At 44.5% G+C, this 18,272-nt stretch overlaps 1 protein-coding gene across 20 annotated transcripts in view; it reads left to right on the forward strand.

Moving 5' to 3' along the window:
• FGFR2 (fibroblast growth factor receptor 2) overlaps positions 1 to 18,272 on the forward strand; it is a 103,361-nt gene that overhangs the window by 39,071 nt on the left and 46,018 nt on the right. For all 20 annotated transcript variants that reach the window (XM_014865975.3, XM_070482039.1, XM_070482036.1 and 17 more), the window contains one exon: positions 9,707 to 9,830. In XM_014865975.3, the coding sequence (XP_014721461.1) occupies positions 9,707 to 9,830 (124 nt within the window). The remainder of the gene's footprint in view (positions 1 to 9,706; positions 9,831 to 18,272) is intronic.

Genomic DNA, 18,272 nt, shown 5'->3' on the forward strand with positions numbered 1-18,272 from the left:
GCAGTGGCTTTAAACAACATTTATGATGTCATAGTTTCCATGGGTTAGGAATCCAGGTGTGGCCTAGCTGGGCCTTGTGTCTCAAGGTCTCTCACAGTGCTGTAATTAAGGTTGCAGTTACAGCTGGGGTCTCATCTGAAGGGTCAACTGAGGAAGGATCTGCTTCCAGACTCACTCATGTGGTTGTTGTCAGGATCCACTTCCTTGCAGGTTGTTGGACTGAGGGCCTCAGGTCCTCACTGGCTGTTGGCCACCCTCGGTTCCTTGCCATGTGGGCCTCTTCATATGGCAGCTCACAGCATGGCGGCTGGCTTTCTGAGGGTGAGGGGACAAGAAGAGCCAGAGAGAGAGTGTGAGGAAGACAGGAGTCACAGCCTATTGTAACCTAATCATGGAAGTGCCAATCCTACCGCTTTTACTATTTTCTGTTATTTAGCAAGTCACTAGGAGGAGATTACCCAAGGGCATGAATGTCAGGAGACCTGGGGATTGCTGGGAGCCATCTGAGAAACATGCCCGTGCGTAAAAGAGAGGATGCTTTGGCTCAGATGCCAGGTCTTTAAGAACCAAATGGGAGAGGATTTCTGGGGGCAGCAGTGAGATCCTGGGAAGGACATTCCTGGGTGCACCTCTCCTGTGTTTAACACGCCAGCATCACTTGAGATGGCACTCGAGCCCCTCCCCTGTCACTGCCGTGCTTCAATGGGCCTTCTCTCCCCATGAGGTGCCCTGGAGCCCTTTCCTGAAATACTGCACACAATTACTCATCTTTAAAAGATTATTTTCTTCTTCAAAAATTTTTGACTTCTTTTCACATTGAAAAATTAATATCTAAAACCCAGAGGATGAAAGGGGAACGCCTATGAGTACATTTCTGAAAGCATGTGTTGGGTAGTTGATGTGTGAAACAGATGTGAGGCACATCTGCTGGAAGGTGGGTGCCTTGGAAGCTGTGGAGGTAGAAGGACTCAGTTGTCTTCCACGACTCCTGCCTGGTGCTGGAAGCAGTAGGCGGAGGGGGTTGGGCTCTTTGTTCTTAGTTCGTTCCTTAGACAGACCAGGTCCAATGAGATTGGAAGGTTGGCTTTTTTTTTTTTTTTTAAGAGTGAATAGACAAAGATTTTGTTAGGTGATGCTGCTTGAGAAGGAAGAGTTAAACCACTAAAATGTGTGGCCCCTGGGATTCTTGTAACCACCAAACGCTCTCTGAAAACATAATTGATGCAGTTTCAATGATTTGTTTAAATACAACTTAAGTATAAGGAGGGTGGTTAAAATCCTGGTGGTGAACTAATTTCCTTCCTAAGACAGCCCTGGAAATGAGCACAGAGGTTGCTGAGCCTCCAGGAACTCCTGGTCTCAAAATCAGTGGGACCAGCATCATGATTACGGCTAAGGAGCTTTTTGCAAATCTGAATTAGTGATTACAGATATGATGGAAGACTAAGGGAGCCTAATGAGAAAATGCTGCTTGATTTTTAACAGGTGCAGTTCAGTTTGAATTACTGATGACAAGATTCCGCTAAATGAAGGCACCTATGTTCTGAAAGCAAAATGAGGAACCTTTGGCCTACCCCCGGGGAGGCACAGATGACCAAAGTGTTTTTGTTGTTTCATGTTTGAGCCATTTCTGGAGTGAAAGAGAAGTGGAATTTGAGTGCGTGGGAACAAAAAATCTAAAATATATTTTGCTTTTTAAAAAAAAGGGCAAAAGGGAGAGTACCACACCTTTGGAATGTGGTACGCAGGCTGGCAGTGACGACGGTGCGTTTCTGGCCCTGCTGGGCTTTCTCTGTGGAGAAGAGACTGTGGAAGTGGCGCTGAGTGGCATGGGGGTGGGGGTGATGGGCCACCCCGTCAAATGCAAAGGTAGTCAACCTGGATTCAGTAAGAGGTTTTCACGACAGTTATGGCATTGGACACTCATTGTGGGGATACCGAAAGCTCGTAGAAATTCCATTGAGCACTAGAGGCTGCTGGGACTTAAAAGGGAAGGACAGATATCTCTTATCTCCTGGGAAAATGTAGTTCCCTAAAGCATAAGCCTCACTAATGATGTGTTAGACCCACCCCAGGTCCCCAGGTGGTGAAGTCACTGGAGGTCAAAGAGGCCATACCAAGCTGTGGGCTTCCCTCCCTGGTCCAAGCTGCCTGGCTGGTATGGGCCTGGTCCGACGCACAGGGCCGTCCCCAGGGCCTGGACAGGGCAGAGTCAAAAGCATGGTCATCCACGCTGGGTTTTCTCTCTGAAGTTTTCTTTGTTGCCTACATAAACTTTTAAAGACCTGCACCTCTGAATGGACGTTTGACCTGAGGGAACCGTATTGTACAATCTGTAGTTTCCCTTCCTCGGCCTTTCCCCCAAAAGCCAAGAGAGACCCAAGTGACGTGTGGAGGGCCTGGCATCTAAATGTCCCTCTCCTCTGACTCCCGTCCCTTTGCCACTTTAACAAGAAACAAAGTGTCAAGTTTTCCAAGATGTATTTTTCCAGAAAGCAAGACCTGAAAGTTTCCACAAACAAACGCGTTATTTCTGTGATTTATTTTTTTTCTGCATAAATCTCGTTCCATAAACCATGGCTGTGCCCTGGCCGCCCAGCTGTCTCCCTCTTGATGGGTCGGGCACCTTGGCCCCAGCCCACTGCGACACAGCTCGTTCTGAAATGGTATGCATATGGGGCCAGTGAAGGGAGAAGGAGACACACAAAACCAAAACAAAGTCAAAGAGAATTATGAAACAGGACAGAAAGCTCGTTTTAATTAAAATGACCAATAGAGGTATTTAATATTCTACGGTCCAGTCTTATTTATCAAAGAAGTCATGCTGAGCCATCCTTAGGTGATTAAGAGTCAAATTATTGTTTTTCTTAGTATGTGGGAAAGGCCGGCTGGATGTTACTAATTTATTTATGAAGATAAAGCTTGACTTGAAGCATAACCACGTCTCTAATTGTACTTACGCCTGGGCTTTTAACATCAGTCTTCACTGTGGGCGAGTTGTTTAAGCGCTCTCTGCTTCAGTCAGGTCACCTGTCCTTAAAATGATACGATTGGATAGATAATCGGGAATGTCGTGCTCCCTTCCAGCTCTAAAAACTATGACTTAGTAGCCCAACCATAATGCAGCATCAAGCAGTTTTCATCTTAAACAACAGCATGGATTTTTTTTCTTGTAAAGAGGTTCCCTTTAAGGCGAGATAGTTCATGGGGCTCTGAGCAGTTATTACAGTTTAATGCAGAAAAATAAGATGACTGAGATAATTAATAGACCACAATTCCCACCTCATTCCTAGGTAATGACTTAGGCATAGAGGGGAGAGTCTTCTTAGAACCATCTTTCATGCCACTTTCTAACTGCTTAAGAACCGAGAGAGATCACAGGATAAAGAGCTCCCTTGCTGTGGCCGTGGAGTTGGCGCGAGAGCCCACGGCTCCAGGCGTCCTGGAGGTTCGAATTCCCACGGAGTCTCTTGGCAGAGTGAAGCATTGGAGAGTACGGACTGTTAGTTTCCAAGTACGTTTCAGGTCCAAGAAAAGACAACTTCAAAAACGGTTTTCTTATAATCACGACTGAACTGGTTGTTTTGATGGGTAAGTTAATTAGGTTTACATTTTCTAGGTTACTTAGATGTCATTTTAAAGACGTTTGATTAAATATTATGTTTAACCCCAAAATATGTTTATTTGGAAAAATCAGTACTAATGTACTTAGTCATATATTTATAGTTTGTTGACCTTTTTCTCAGCCAAGACACTTCAGCTTTAATCTCAGAACGAGAGTCTGTGCTGAGGGAGCAGGTATATGTTGGTATCAGCCAACATGTATTGACTGCTCAGTCCCCTGCTCAGCCCGAAGGGGTGGGTGCTGTTATCTGGTCCCTTTCATAGATAAGGCTTGTCACGTGGCTCCTAGGTGGTGTAGCTGCCATTTGGACCCAGGTGGTTTTGCTCCAAAGTTCATCCTCTTATTAAACTGCTTTCTTCACCCGTGGTTCCATGTTTTATAAAAACATCGTTATGATGGAGAAACACAGAGAAAGTAATGGCTTGCCAAGAGCGTGTAAATATCAGCCGGCCCCAGGTGTGCTGTCGAGAGCAAGGTTGGGAGCACGATGCTGTTCTCCCAACTTCGATGACCTGTGTGAGACTTTTTCTTGTGTGTGGTAAAATGGGTATAACATAAAACTTGCCATTTATTTCCCAAACTTTTTCATCACTCAAAACAGAAACTCTCAATCATTTCCCTTTCCTCCTCCCCACAGGTCCTCGTAACCTCTAATCTACTTTCTGCGTCTATGAATTTGCTTGACGTAGGTATCGCATGTAAGTGGTATCATAGGATATTGGTCCTTTTGTATCTGGCTTATATCACTTAATATATCTAAGGTTCATCTGTGTTGTAGCATGAATCAGAACTTCATTGCTATTATGGCTGGATAATATTCCATTATGTGGATATACTGCATTTTTGTCTATCCAGTCATCTGTTGATGGACCCTTGGGCTCTTTCCACCTTTGGGCTCTTGGGAATAATGCTTCTGTGAACATTGGTGTACAAGCATCTGTTTGAGTGCTTGTCTTCAATTCCTTTGGGTACGTACCTAGGAGTGGAATTGCTGGGCCGTATGGTGATAATATGTTTAGCCTTTTGAGGAAGGTCATGAGACTTTTAAAGAGTTAAATTAAAAGGTGGTGGATGCCCTGCTGGCAGTCTGCCCCCAGAGCACCTCTCTGACCACCTTCAGGGAACAGGCACCAAGCGAATGGCTTTGCATTTTGTGATTCGCTTCCTACTTAGAGCTAGAGAGCTCCATTGATTGTTAACTGAGCAGGGGGGAGAGTTTCTGCCACTGGTCCTAGAAGATCAGAGCTCGCCCAGCCCTGTTCTCTGGACACCTCCTGAAAAGCAGACTTCTTGGAGTTTAAGCCTTAGACCGGTGTTGGCCTCCACATCTGTGTGGTGATAAGCAGCAGCAGGGGCCACAGCCCTTCACACAGGTAAGCTCAGTTCCTGCACACACGTCCAGAAGGGATGGTTTGGCGATCCCAGGAATCTGCTGAAGATGGGAATCTGGCATGGGACAGTAAGATTTTATGCATCCTGATGACAACTGGTCAATGTTGAATTGTAGTTTATGGGATGCCTTTATGAATGAAGGCCAGGGGTAAAAGGGATTGCTGTCTTTCTCCATGAATTGCGCCCTGATACTGGTGGAAGGAAGTCTTGGGAGTATTTACTATCACATGGACATAGCATCCATTGTCTTGGCACAGAGTAAAACTTTCCATCCAGCTTTTAGATATTTATTCCGCTTGTTATATAACACCTGGGTATTTGGAAATGTTCAGATTTTTTTGCAAAATGGAGACCAAACATCCAGGTGACAGCCTGGGTCTTTGACCTTTCACCTAGGTGGTTGGGTGTCATCCAAACTAAATCTGCATTCCCACTTGTCACCTGAAGGTAGCTGAGGGTTTAACGTGCACCTCAGAAGATTTAGGTAGCAGAGGAATTCTGAAAAAACCTGTCTGGGCCACCTTTTGTCTTTGCAGTGACAGGGTGTGGAATGTTTGTGGAATCTACTTACTGTATTACAAGTAAGAGAATTTAGGCCATTAGCTTCAGTCTGCTTTGTTTCAGTATTGAAATGTTATTTTTAAAAGTCTTTAGTGAACATAGTTTTGAAGCCTCATGCTCTCTCATTCTGTGCCTTGGCAGATGAAAAATAATAATGAATTCCACAAAGATTTGGCCGTGGGCAGGAATGAAAAGAAGGAATTGTGCATGTGTCGGCTGGTGCAGGATTTCTCTTCTCCCTGGCTTTTGTGTCTGGTCTGCCAGCGTTACAGAGGCCAGGGTTCTGCCACAGGGCAGCTGCTCCAAAAGGGAGTCACAGGGAGCTGTTTGGTTTTACTTTTGTGTTGTGTGTGTGTGTGTGTGATTTCTGTTTAAATTTCAAAAGTGAAATTGAGAAAAGAGTAAACAACATTCATAACCCCACCCCTTAATTATATGAAGTATATTGCTAACCGTGTGGTCTGTTTTCTTTCTGATTTGAGCTGATACAGTCATGCTTATAGATTCAGGCCTACGTGCACCTATAGGGTTGTGCATGTGTGTGTGTATTTTTTACAAAATGGAATCACGAGTATGCCTATTTGTATTCAACCTGCTTTTTTCATTTCTCAATAACTATTAATGGTATCTTAGGCCTGAATGTCAGAACACCTCATTCTCTTTAATGACTGGATGCTATTCTGTTGAAATACTCTATTCATATAGGATGAACTACATGTTATTCATGACTCTCTTTTTCATGGATTCCAGTTTTTTGCTGTCACCAACAGTGCTTGAAGCAATGATCTTGTTATGTGCCTTGAAGTAGTCCTTCTGTTTTCTTTGTAGGCTAGATATCTAGAAGTGGAATTAATTGATTAAAAGGAAAAAAAACGTGTTGCTAATTTTAATAGGTACTACCAAATTATTTTCCTAAAAGGTTTTTCTCAATTTATGTTCCTGTTCTCAGTTTGTCTCTATTTTCCTACACCCTCACCAAATACTCAGTGACATTGATCTTTCTAATTTTTGTTAATCAGCTGGTGAATAACAGTGTCTCATTATTGTTTTAATTTGCATTTCCCTGATCCTTAATGAGGTTAAGCCTCTTTTCATCTGTTTATTGGGTATTTACGTTCCTTCTTCTGGGAAAGCAAAGATGGTTTATGTGCATTTGACCCAACTGGCAGAAAACTTACAGCACGAAAAAGCTGAGGAATTTAGAAAAACATGTTGAAGAGGACATCATACATTTTTGTTGGAAGGATAATTTCTTTAGGTTTACACCGAATCTTGGTGTGGAAACGGAATGTTAAAAAAAAAAAAAACACGAAAATCTCTGTTCCTGTGTTCCCCATCTTCATGGAGCTACTGTTTGTAGTTTCTTAGCTTGTCGTTAAGCAACCACTAATTAATGGTGGGATGTCCCCTACCAAAGTGTCAAAAAGTCCCACTGTTGGTGGCTTCTAAGGGCATCCATTTGGAAAATGCCGCAGCTCATAAAGTTTGGGATTGGTGGTATGTCCAGGAACCAAATACTGGAGCAGTGGTGTAAAAAAATAAATATTAACAGCACTGCATGGGGCAGTATTGATTGAGTACCAAGGTCTGTAGAAGGGCAGAAACACCTTGTTTGGTAAATGTGTTTCTCGTTGTGAAAGCGTTTTATAAATATTAACTTATTGATATTTGTGGTGCATCTCCAGGAAATAAATATTCAGGGAGCACATGCCCTTGAAAGGGGGATCTTCGTGGAATGCCATAGCCCCAACAGGAGCCTGGAGCTGACCATATGCCCTAGGGTTAAAAACAGCAGTGGTATGCCGAGCTGCATATGCCAAGATTTAATGTCTTGGGCAGAGGCAGACGATGCCCTCCCTGTGCGGTTAGGTTTAGCTCCATTTGGAATATGCCGTGTGCCAAATCTGGATCCAGGCACAAGAAAGACATTGACAGTTTGGATGGGGTCCAGAGACAGGCACTAGCTGTGATTAAGGGCTTATGGGCATGACATTTGAGCGGGGTCTCAAAGAACTGAATATTTACAGCAGGGCTAAATGCTGGATTACGTGGCTTGGTGACGTTAGGGCCTGTGGCTTCATCCCTGAGTTACCCTCCGCGTGACTGGTTCCTCAGAGGTCAGGAGAGTCCCATTCCTGACACCGCTGAGACCTTGGGGAGAAGGTGGGTCTCATTGTGGGCCCATCTGCCTCGAGTTAAATCAAGGAGCTAGGACCTGCGTCTCCCATGCTCCGAGCATACAGCTCCAGGGTAGCGCCCAGGGGGTAAGGATTTAGAGAATTCTTATTGCCCTGGAAAATTTAGCATCCACATCTTCTCCTTCACAACACACCTTTTATATACATTCTTCATAGCAGGTGCTTATCCCTCCTAAGAGGAGACCTATGCTCTGGTTTGAGTTCTCCTAGAAGCCTATGCCTCATCCAAGAGCAGAAAGCAAGTCTCTCCACCATAGAGTACAGACTCTCCATTGTAGATCTGAAGCCTTCAGATTTATTTTTCTGCCAGACATTTCACCTGTGACCGTGAGAATGAATTTCCTATCATCTGCTCCGTGATGTTAGACTCTGAGACAACCTCCAAGGTTGTGCGGGGGAGTCGGTGACAGGCAGGAGTTGAAGCAAAGTGACTGTCTGCCCAAACTCAGTCTTAACTCAGTGCTTGAATTCTGAGTCCTGCCTTCACCCCCGTGCTCCTTCATAAGACTGTCAGTGATGAGCAGTGCTCTTGCTTTTGAACTTGGCATCAATAACTCCACTCTACAGTAATGGCTTGAGTAGAACTGATTGCCTGACATGAAAACGCCCATAAGAACGCCTATAGCTACGTTGTGCTGTAGCATGGTCTTATAATCTCTTACCTCTGCTGGCTCTGCTCTTCAAAGTGGACAGCTGCTCTGCCCTCCTGTTTTATAATGGAACATTTACGAGCTCATGTTCTTTATTCTCTAGTTCAGTTCCTTGAATCACTCAAGTGCTTGTGAAGGCTCTGCTGGTATTATCAGTTTTTATGTGATTAAGGCAGAAAACACTTGGAGCGCTCAGGGCATCATTCAGAGGGTCAGTTAAAATTCCTGAAACGATAGTTAAGATTAGCAGGCCCTGGCTTTTTGTTTTTTCTTTCCATTTCTCTGGAGTGCCTTGTCCAAAATACCTTTAAAGAATGATTGGATTCAGAGAGAAATATTAAAGCCTTGAACCCAAAAGATGAAATCTGCGTTTGGGTTGTAGTAAGGAAAAATCATGCTTGCTTGAAAATTTGAGCCTGTTAAAATATTTTCACAGCAACGTGTGTCCATTAGAATCTAGTCTGTCTGTATGGGGACAGAAATGTGAGGAGGAATCACAATAACTTATTTCCACATGTGTTGCTTATCTTTGGCAAGTCTCAAGGAGTTTTTAAATAGATGGATATACAACTTAAGTTTCCTAAGGATTCATTGCTCCCATATTTGGAATTCTGAGTATATCTCTCAGCAACATGTAGCATCTATTCAGCCACCACCTGAGTGGGAGGGGCAGACCTACAGTCCCCGCTGAAACTTGTTGAGACTTCCAGACAGCATCTGAGGGCCGTGGGGAAAGAAATGAGAGGGTTTCAAACCAGAGGCTCCAGGAGCAAGAACAGCACCTACGTTGTGGGCTCCTCGGGAGAATTAAGTTAGCTCAGGCAGAAAGCGGGGTGCTCAGAGCAGTGCCTGGCATTCAGTTGGCTGTTGGCTCTAGATGGTTCCTCGGTGCTCTAGGGGCTGAGGGTTCCCAGTGGATGAGCGACCTGGCCGCTCACCTACCCTGGGTCACTGATACTGTGCAGGCTCATGTCAGGGAGTCCCCAGCCACTTGGCTGCTCCTGGAGGAAGCCTCAAACCCGTGACAATGACAGACTCACGCCACATACTCTTGTGTATCTGAACATGTCACTAGCCTCTTGCTAGATGGTCACCGTGATGATAATTATTGATTTCATTTGTCACCATTCTGAGTACTAATTCTGAGGAAAATTTAGAGTTCAGATGTCTCTTCTCTACCTTCCTTGCCTCCCCAACTTCTTTTTAAATCAAGGAAGCACAGTACCCGGTATTCGGTGCTAAGTTTGTTAAATAACTGCCTTTAACTCTGATCTTTTCAGGTACGAAACCAGCACTGGAGCCTTATTATGGAAAGTGTGGTCCCATCCGACAAAGGCAATTACACCTGTGTGGTGGAGAATGAGTACGGGTCCATCAATCACACGTACCACCTCGATGTTGTTGGTGAGTTTGTGTCTCCCTGGGCGGCAGCCGTGCGCCGGCCTGCTGTAGTTTGACTCATTTGAAATCGGGAAAGTGGGACTTGTTTCTCCCCATGGTTTGAGGAGAGTTGGTTCGTTTTCATTTTTTCTAAATACAAGCTGTCATTCAAGAAGAATTCTTCTGTCATTTGACAATGTTCTGCTTCCTGATTAGCCGTGTTTTATGTGTTTTGCGTGATCCTTTTCGTTCCCAAGCGTCATCTTGTGTAAAATGGTATGAAATGTGCAGACAATCTGGAAGCTGAGATTACTCTGAAGAATGTTAGTGTGTGCAGGGAAAGGACACACATATGCTGTTGGAGAACTTGGTTGTTAAAAGAGAGGCAGTATTATCTAAGGAAGGGCAACTGCATAAGGCTGGCTGAAGAGGGAAGGAAAGGGCATGATGACGACTGAGCTTAGAGCGGGCTGGGGAAGGGTAACGTCAAGGAGCCCTTTACTTCCGTTAGAAGAAAGTCATTAGACGCTACAAGCTCACTGTCTGTTGCTGGAAGCTATTTCTTCTGTATAAAGGGAACTGTGTTAATGGGCTTATGGATACCTTTTAATCAAGTACTCAGATAAGGAGGCTATTTTAATTAAATATCTTAAGACCACAAAGCCTCTTGTCCTGGAAACTCAGATTTCTTCCCAGGTTGGTCTGTTAGATGGGCTTTGTCGGAACTGATGAAGAAAGAGTGTTTCTCTGTCTTGCTGGAGGATTGATAACATGTGGAGCTACACTTAGGACATGTCTGTTGTAGGGATGATGGGCTAAGATCTTTCCTTTGTAGAAGCCATCTTTTCTCTATCTTGTCATCTACCCTGACTCTCAGTATGGTCACCTGTCCTTGAGTCCTTGCTGGGGTTACCTAATCAGTTTGCCCATCTCCACCTGCAGATTGCTGACTTCTGCTAAAATCTCAACTCAAAGCTCACCTCAATTCATTTTGCCTTGATGTGACCCTTTGGAACTCCACAAACTCATGCCCACTCACTGTGCATCTATCAACAACGGCTTTCCTCCTTCATTTCTTATGCATGTGTCCCGAGTATTATTTCACATGTGGACATTTCTTCTTCTTCAATAAAATATAAACTCTTTGAAGAGGGAGACCCCGTAGATATTTGAATTGCCCAAAGAGCCATTTAAAAACTTTCCAAAAGCTTGATTAACCAAATTGCATAGATTTGGTTAATTGAAGTCTTGGGTTAACTGAAAATTAAACATAAAACCATTTTGAGTTTGTATCAAGTTAAATTAAATTGAATCCATAAGAAACTCTGCCTTAGAAAGCGTGATGTAGTTGTTATTTCCATTTGTATGTAAGTATTCAGTGAAAGAAGTATTTGTAACATTTTATTTTTGTTGTTCAGAAGCCTTACTGTGAAATTTGATAGGTTTTTGCATAAGGTGGATTCTATGGATATTTATAAAAGACTGAGTTTTAGAGCCCACTTTTCTCACAGAGATATTTATGGAATGTTTCTCAATGGGAATTACTATGCACAGATATTTTACAAAACAAGCACAAAGAGAAGTAACACTCAAATATGAGAAGAAAATGGTTAACATTTATTTTGGCATTGATGTACCATAAATCCGTGGATCAAAGAACACATGACTTGAATTCACTTTGGGCCTCACATATCCTGAATTTGACATGAAAGTGTTTCTATTTAAGGAAAGAGATTTCGGGCTACACGTTCTAAATACCTAATTTCGAAAATAAATAATTTATTGTGGGAATAAAATGATTGTGCTCCAGCAGTCTTTGGGGGTTTTGGCTTTGCACAGGTCCACAAATCGTTCGTTAAGGTTGGTTGGGGCCATTCCAGGAATCAGGAGTCATATCGCGGCCACTTCAGCTGTGGGCTCTTGCTTATGGCTGGGTTTAGGTTGAGTTGTTATGTAAAACATTCGAAAGCCCTTCACCCCACCGCCCCTTTGAGCTTTCTGGCAGCTCATCTCTGTGAAGCCCTGAAATCTCTCTTAGAGTTTAGGGTTGGATTTGAATTGGGCTGCTGAATAATGGAATTGTGCTGTCTAATGTTAATCCCCTGGCAATCAGTCTTGTTGAAAAGAGCGTATGATTCAGTGGTGTAATGTAGAGGGAGCGTGGAGTGTATGGAGTAATGCAGAGAAAGGCCTGATTATGTCACAAATTTGGGAGATCGCCCAGCTAAACGTGGGCCAATAATGACACAATGCTGGTTGGGAATATCCATTAAAGCTCAACCCCAATAATTTTCCAAGCCTTGAACCTACTTTATAAATAGAAGCCAAAAGTCAGTGGAGTATAAGACATTTTCAGGAAAGATGGAGGTGTGAAATACTCTCATCTTTGCTCAAAACCCTAGTAATTGCTTTGAGAAGCACCAATAAAATAAGAATTGAGTCAGCTAAAGAGTCTCATGCAGACTTACAGTGTTGGCAGGCAGTCATTCTGAACATCTCAGCAAGCGGAGACAAAAGGGATTCAGGCTTGAACAACGAATTTCTGGTGGCCCTCAGGTCCAGGTTTCATAGATTTCTGCATGATAACAGCTTCTCCGCGACATCTCTGTTTCACAGAAAATCGGAGACTCTTTCCCAGCTAAAGTGAAGTGCTGTTCCTGTTCACATTCTCTGAGGTCTTATTTTTGTTGCTATGATACAAAGGTTTGTAGTGCAGATATTATGAAGCATCAAACTGGGTGAGATCTTTTTATTGAAATTCTTCCTCGGAAAGCCATTCCCATAAGCACTTTAGTGTAAAAGCCATGTAATTTAAGTGACATTCTCGTGTTCTGGAATTAAACAGCAAGCCATTGTTGTGTGCGAGGGAAATGCTTTCATTTATGCGAGCCCTTTGAGGAGCTTGCTTGATCCTCATTAAAATTGACACCATTACTTTTCAGCCATTTACTTGCGAGGGAAAATTAGTGTGAAGCTCCACATTTGGGTAATTGTGGCGACAATAAAACGGGTTCCCCTAAAATAGTTGGCTCTGGGAGGTGGTAAGTCTTTCTGTAGTTGATCAGTGAATGAGGCAGAAGCGCCGCTGCCTTCTGACAGAGACCCTGCCACCAAGAAGCCGCAGCCTGGGATAAGTCATTTAACTTGGTTTCACTCTCCTTGTCTCAGGAAATGAGGGAGCTGTGACTCATTAATGTTAAAGGCCGCCTGGTATGGTGGACAGAGTGGCAGGTCTGTCAGCCCACACCCTGGGCACTGAGAGAATTGGGACAAATAATTTAGCTTTTCTGAGCCTCTCTTTCCTCATCAGTAAAATTGAATGATGATACTTACCTTGTTCCTGCGATGGTTCTGTCAGTTTCCTAGGGACTGCTGTACCAAATCACCACAAACTGGATGGCTTCAAACAACAGAAGTTTATTCTCTGTCAGTTCTAGAAGCCACAAGTGTGACGTCAGGATGTTGGCATGGTTGGTTCCTTCTGGAGACTCAGAATCCGTTTCATGCCTCTCTCCCAGCTTCTGGTGGCCGTCTGCAGTCCTTGGCTGGTAGATGCATCACTCCAGTCTCTGGCTCTGTCTTTCCATGGCCTTCCTCTCTGTGTATGTCTCCAATCTCCCTCTGCCTCTCTCTGAGAAGGACACCTGTCATGGATTTAGGGCCCACCCTAAATCCAGGCTGATCTCATCTTGAGATCTTTAACTTAATTACAAAGACCTTGTTTCCAAATAGAGTCACATTCCAAGGTTCCAGGGGTTGGGATGTGGACTTACTCGTTTGGGGGAGCCACAACTGAACCCTCCGTAGCAGTTATGAGGAATTAGTTGGGTTAACAGATGGAAACACTGATGGCACCTAGGTGGCCAGCAACAAATGCTGGTTTCCTCCCTTCCAAACCTGATTCTTTTGAGAATTAGAAGGTATCTTTCATAGCTTTGATTAGACTCAATCAGAAGTTTCATTAAACAAACTGAATGCCCTGTTGGGACCAACAGAACTGGCCAATGTCTGACATTCACATGTCCTGCTGAGGTTTCCACCTTTGGTTGATGCTGTCATCAAGTCTGTCCCAGACTGATCTGGTTGCTTGACTTACAGAAGAGGAGCGTGGAGTTTGAGGGCTCCAAGTTCATCCGGTTGGCCTCCCCCGCCCCTCTCGTCCAATCTTACTGTTGAGGAAATTCAGATTCCGTGGGCTTAGTGATTTTCTAAGGACTTGGAGGAACTTCGGAACTGGGACCTCCATCTGGATCCGCTTGAATCCTAGAGTAATGCTCTGTGCACCACAGACTGACATCCCTGTTTTACTGTGGTGTGGACCAGCAGTGACTGCTGCAGCAAGACTCTAGAAAGGGCTGCTCTTACCCCCACTCCGTGTCTAGCTCTTTGTTGTAAGAAACAAAAAAGGGAGGGGGAGAGACAGAAGTATTCAAAAGATCAGTTGCTCCTTTTTACTCATCTAGATCCTTTCTTTTTCTCCTTGTGGATGTCCAGTTCTGCATTCCCAGAGACCATCAGATAACTTTTGAGCTTTTCACCTGGCATTGGATAGTTTGAGGGGCAGAGGGCAGTGGAGGTGGAAACAATGCCTCTGGATTTGCTGAGGCTGGCCATGCCTTCGCATCTATCAATCTAACTTTACAGAAATTTCTCCTCCCTGGGGACAAGAGCTGTACGTGGCAGACAGTGTCAGTGCATGGTTGGGAGCCGCTCAGGGCCAAGAATCTCTTCTGGCTGGGTGGAGATCACTCAGGCTTCCTCACCAGCCTCAACTTGCTCGGCGTAGACTAGAATGGTGCTGTGGTCTAGCCCTTGACATAAATCTGCTGTAACTCGGCTCTGGACATGATAGGACACAGCCTGAAAGCACGAAGGAATCCGTCACAGTGTGAACTCCCCCTCAGGTGTGTATTGAGGTGGAATGAAGTCTTTTATTCCAAGCACTGACTGATAGCCTGACTGTGGGGTTGACACCTGGCAATGAGCTTTTGGCAGCTCGTCCCCAGTGGGAGAAGGAGAAATTGCGTAAATTGTTTACTGCTTGGGGCAGCCTCTGTCCTGAGAAGAAGACAAAGGCTCCAGTGTGATCCCTGAGCAGAAGGAAGGGACTGAGGCAAGTTAGAGTCCCTCACACCACACTTCTCCAGTGTGAATTTTGGACTCTTTGGGTTTGCAACAAAGTAGCATTTAAGTAAATGAAGAAAGGGGTGGCCTCGTTAATTAATTAACCGGTTGGTTTATTACTGAAGCTGTCAAAATTAGGATCATTCCTGCTCACTTGCACCTTATGGAAGACCTTTCTCTGTCTTCGTTTCCATTACGTCATGGCTTCTAGACAAAGCTTTTGATTCTCTGCGGGATGAGGGGTGGCTGTGTGGTCGGTAGCATTTAAACTACGCAACAGCACGTATCCGGAGATTTTCACACATTGAACACCTGACTCTCGGGTTCTGAGTTGCAGCGCTTGTGCACTTCCCTGGTCCTCACCAGGCCTCAGCTCCACAGAGCCCCTTTGCATCCCGAATTTGAACGATCTTGACCTAGAGACTTCCTGGCCAGTCTCATTTGATTTTCCATGGTCATGATCTTGCTGCCAACGAAATCTTTTCCATTTCTTGCTCTAAGTTTAAGACTTGGTGTTATCCTGATACTGGTTCTTCATGCTAGCTCTAGAGTTGTGAAATCTAGCCAGAGGGGAGGCAGAAAGCCCCTCAACTGAAAATGAATCAAGGTGCCAGGCCAGGTAATCAGTCACAGCGAGTGCCTTTGTAAGTGGGCTTGTCTAGCTCACATAGAGTCATGGAACTGGAACAGAATTGAGTAGGAAGCAAAGTCCTTTTGCTGATTTTTGTGGTTCCAGCCCTGGTACCCCATCAACCCTCTAGGGTCTCCACTCCTTGCCGGGTGGCACCCATGGAGGTTCTGGTGGGAATTACATGGGAGGGCAGTTCAAATTATGTTTCTATCCTTTGCTAGCTCTGTGACCTTGGAAGTCATGGGACCTCTGAGCCTCACTTCACTCGTCTCTAAAATAGGGGTGATGACACATTTTCCTTGTAGCGCCTTTGGGAGGATGAGGCAGGAGGGCATTGCTTTTAAATAATATTACCATGAGATTGTTCGTTGCTCTTATTTGGTGGTCTCACCCCTCCTCTCGTATCTTTAGTCTGAGACAGGCACATTCAGCTCAGCCCTGGTTAACAGAGTGGTCAATCTTTTCCTTTCCTCGGGACAGAGATTTCAAAACTTCCTTTGGTAGCTACTGTTTAATGAGATTTTGGTTGCTACAGAATGGCTTTTCATACCTGTTTCACAAGAGGGATCCCAGGGGGCAAAAGCTGGTCAGCGAGTGACTGCATCACCCCATGTGTACTGACCAGCGAATAAGTGCTCTCCTGCAGGACTGATACCAGCAAGAAGTTACTCCTTCCAGGCATTGGTGTCTGTGGGTGCCAACTCGGGGGTTGGAGCAGGCACACGCCAGCATGGATGGGGCACGTTAGATCTTTGCAATATCAGCATTTTTGCCATGTTCTCTACAAGCTATCAATTGCCCTCTGCCCCATAGTTGAGGAAGGAAGCCTTATTGATTGCTTTAGATTCTGGCAGGGGGCCTGGCTGAGGTGGCTGGGGAGAGGGCTAATATTTGATCTCTTATCTAATCTTCAGCATCAAGTCTATGGTGTGGGCAAAGAGGATGTAGAAGTGTTACAGACTGGTTAATGTCTTACAGCGTTTTGTAAGAGGAGGTCTCTTCACCATACCTGGAGATAATTTGGGTGGGGGCACAGGGCAGAGAGAAAGCTGCTGTTCTCTAAGAATGGGCAAGTAAGCTTGGCATGAAGATACGGATTCACTCATGGCAGTTACAGTGCCCAGTAACGGGCTAGAACTTAGTGAGATTTCTATCAGCATGTGCTGACTTGAAATAATAGAAAAACAGTTTAATGATTTACTTATATTTGGGGTTTTGTGGTTCTTAACATATTGCAAATTCTGAAGCAGGCAATCTTCAGAGTTTCTCTCTAAACTCACTTATTCATAGAACATCAATTAATGAACACCTTTATAAATCGAAAGACCCAGATTGGGAAGTGTTATGCCAACTCTCGTTAAGATGTGAGCATAGAAATGGGATCATGTTTTTGCCTTTTTATGATGCATCCACCAGCTGGCTTTTATGGATTACCCCTCCCTTAGCACACCCCACTGCTGTATTCATCGTCTTTGTGTTTGGTTATTTTCACAGTTGAGGAGAAGGTAGGGCAGAAATGATCTAGTGTTGTAGCAGGGATGTGCTCCCAACTTAGAGGACAGATTTGAGTTAGAAAAGTGGCTTTTGGAGTTACTGTCACGTCTTTCACCATAGTGGGTCAAATGCTGGTTGGTGGGTGGGGAGGAGATGGCTGAGGGTGGGGTATTGGTGTTGCTGTGGGAAATTTTCTGTTTCTTTCTGAGAAGAGAGAGGTGAGGAGGTGAAAGCGTCATTGCCTTGGTCTGGAGGGAGGATACAGAGCAGAGCCCTCCGGCAGGAATGACCTCTATTTATTGTATGGTAGTGATGAATCCTCCATCTGTGGAGCAGCCTGTTCTTGGCCTGGAGGAGACATGACAATCGGTTGAATGACACACGGGCTTTGCCCTCTTGGGGTTCTCATGTCACAGCACAAAAGACCCCAGACTGTCACAGTGAGATGATGGTAAATAGGGATGGAGATTCCTGGATCTTGATAGAACTTCTACTTTTCCTTTCTCTCACTCAGAGCCTCCCCTTATGGGATTCTCTCAAACAAGGCCTGTAGCAATTCTGTCCATCCCGAATAAGTGTACAAATCAGCAGGTCAGATCGTGCCCCAGATTTACTCCCCACCATGTCGCGATGAAAGTGATCTTTTGCGAGACAGGCGTTAGATAGGATTCCAGAAGGATCTTTCAGAAGTTGTGCTCTATTTGAAAAAGGAAGTCTTCGTTTTGTTTGGTTCAGTATACACTCTTGATTGGGACTGAAAAGTGACAGATGTAGTCCTTTAAATTTTACATTTTGTCTAAAAGAAAACTATTCTGTGTGTGAAACCACCACTGAATGTTCAGTAGGGAGTGGGCTGGGCCACACGCTCAAGTCATCCCGTCCAGCTTGGACAGGGAGAAGAGAAGTGGAAGTCGAATTGGTGCCTTTTGTGAGCCGGGTGACTATTCTGAAGCTTCTCTTTAGATGATGCGAATAGCAAGGAGAATCTGAATCACTTTTATTTTCAGTGTCTGAGTTTGCCGCTAAGAAAACAAATGAGGATTTATAGTTCGACTTCTCATGTGGTTCGTTACCAAAGGGAGGCATTTCTTGTTTGCTCAGATGGGCTGAAAGCTTTGGCTTCTGCTCCAGCCACCCCAGGAGCAAAATAAGGCATCTGAGAGATTAGTGTGATAGATTTTTCTAGACTTCCTCTAGAAGTAAGGCTTTTTAATGGT

This window comes from Equus asinus, chromosome 2 (assembly GCF_041296235.1).
Source record: "Equus asinus isolate D_3611 breed Donkey chromosome 2, EquAss-T2T_v2, whole genome shotgun sequence".
Lineage (NCBI taxonomy): Eukaryota > Metazoa > Chordata > Mammalia > Perissodactyla > Equidae > Equus > Equus asinus.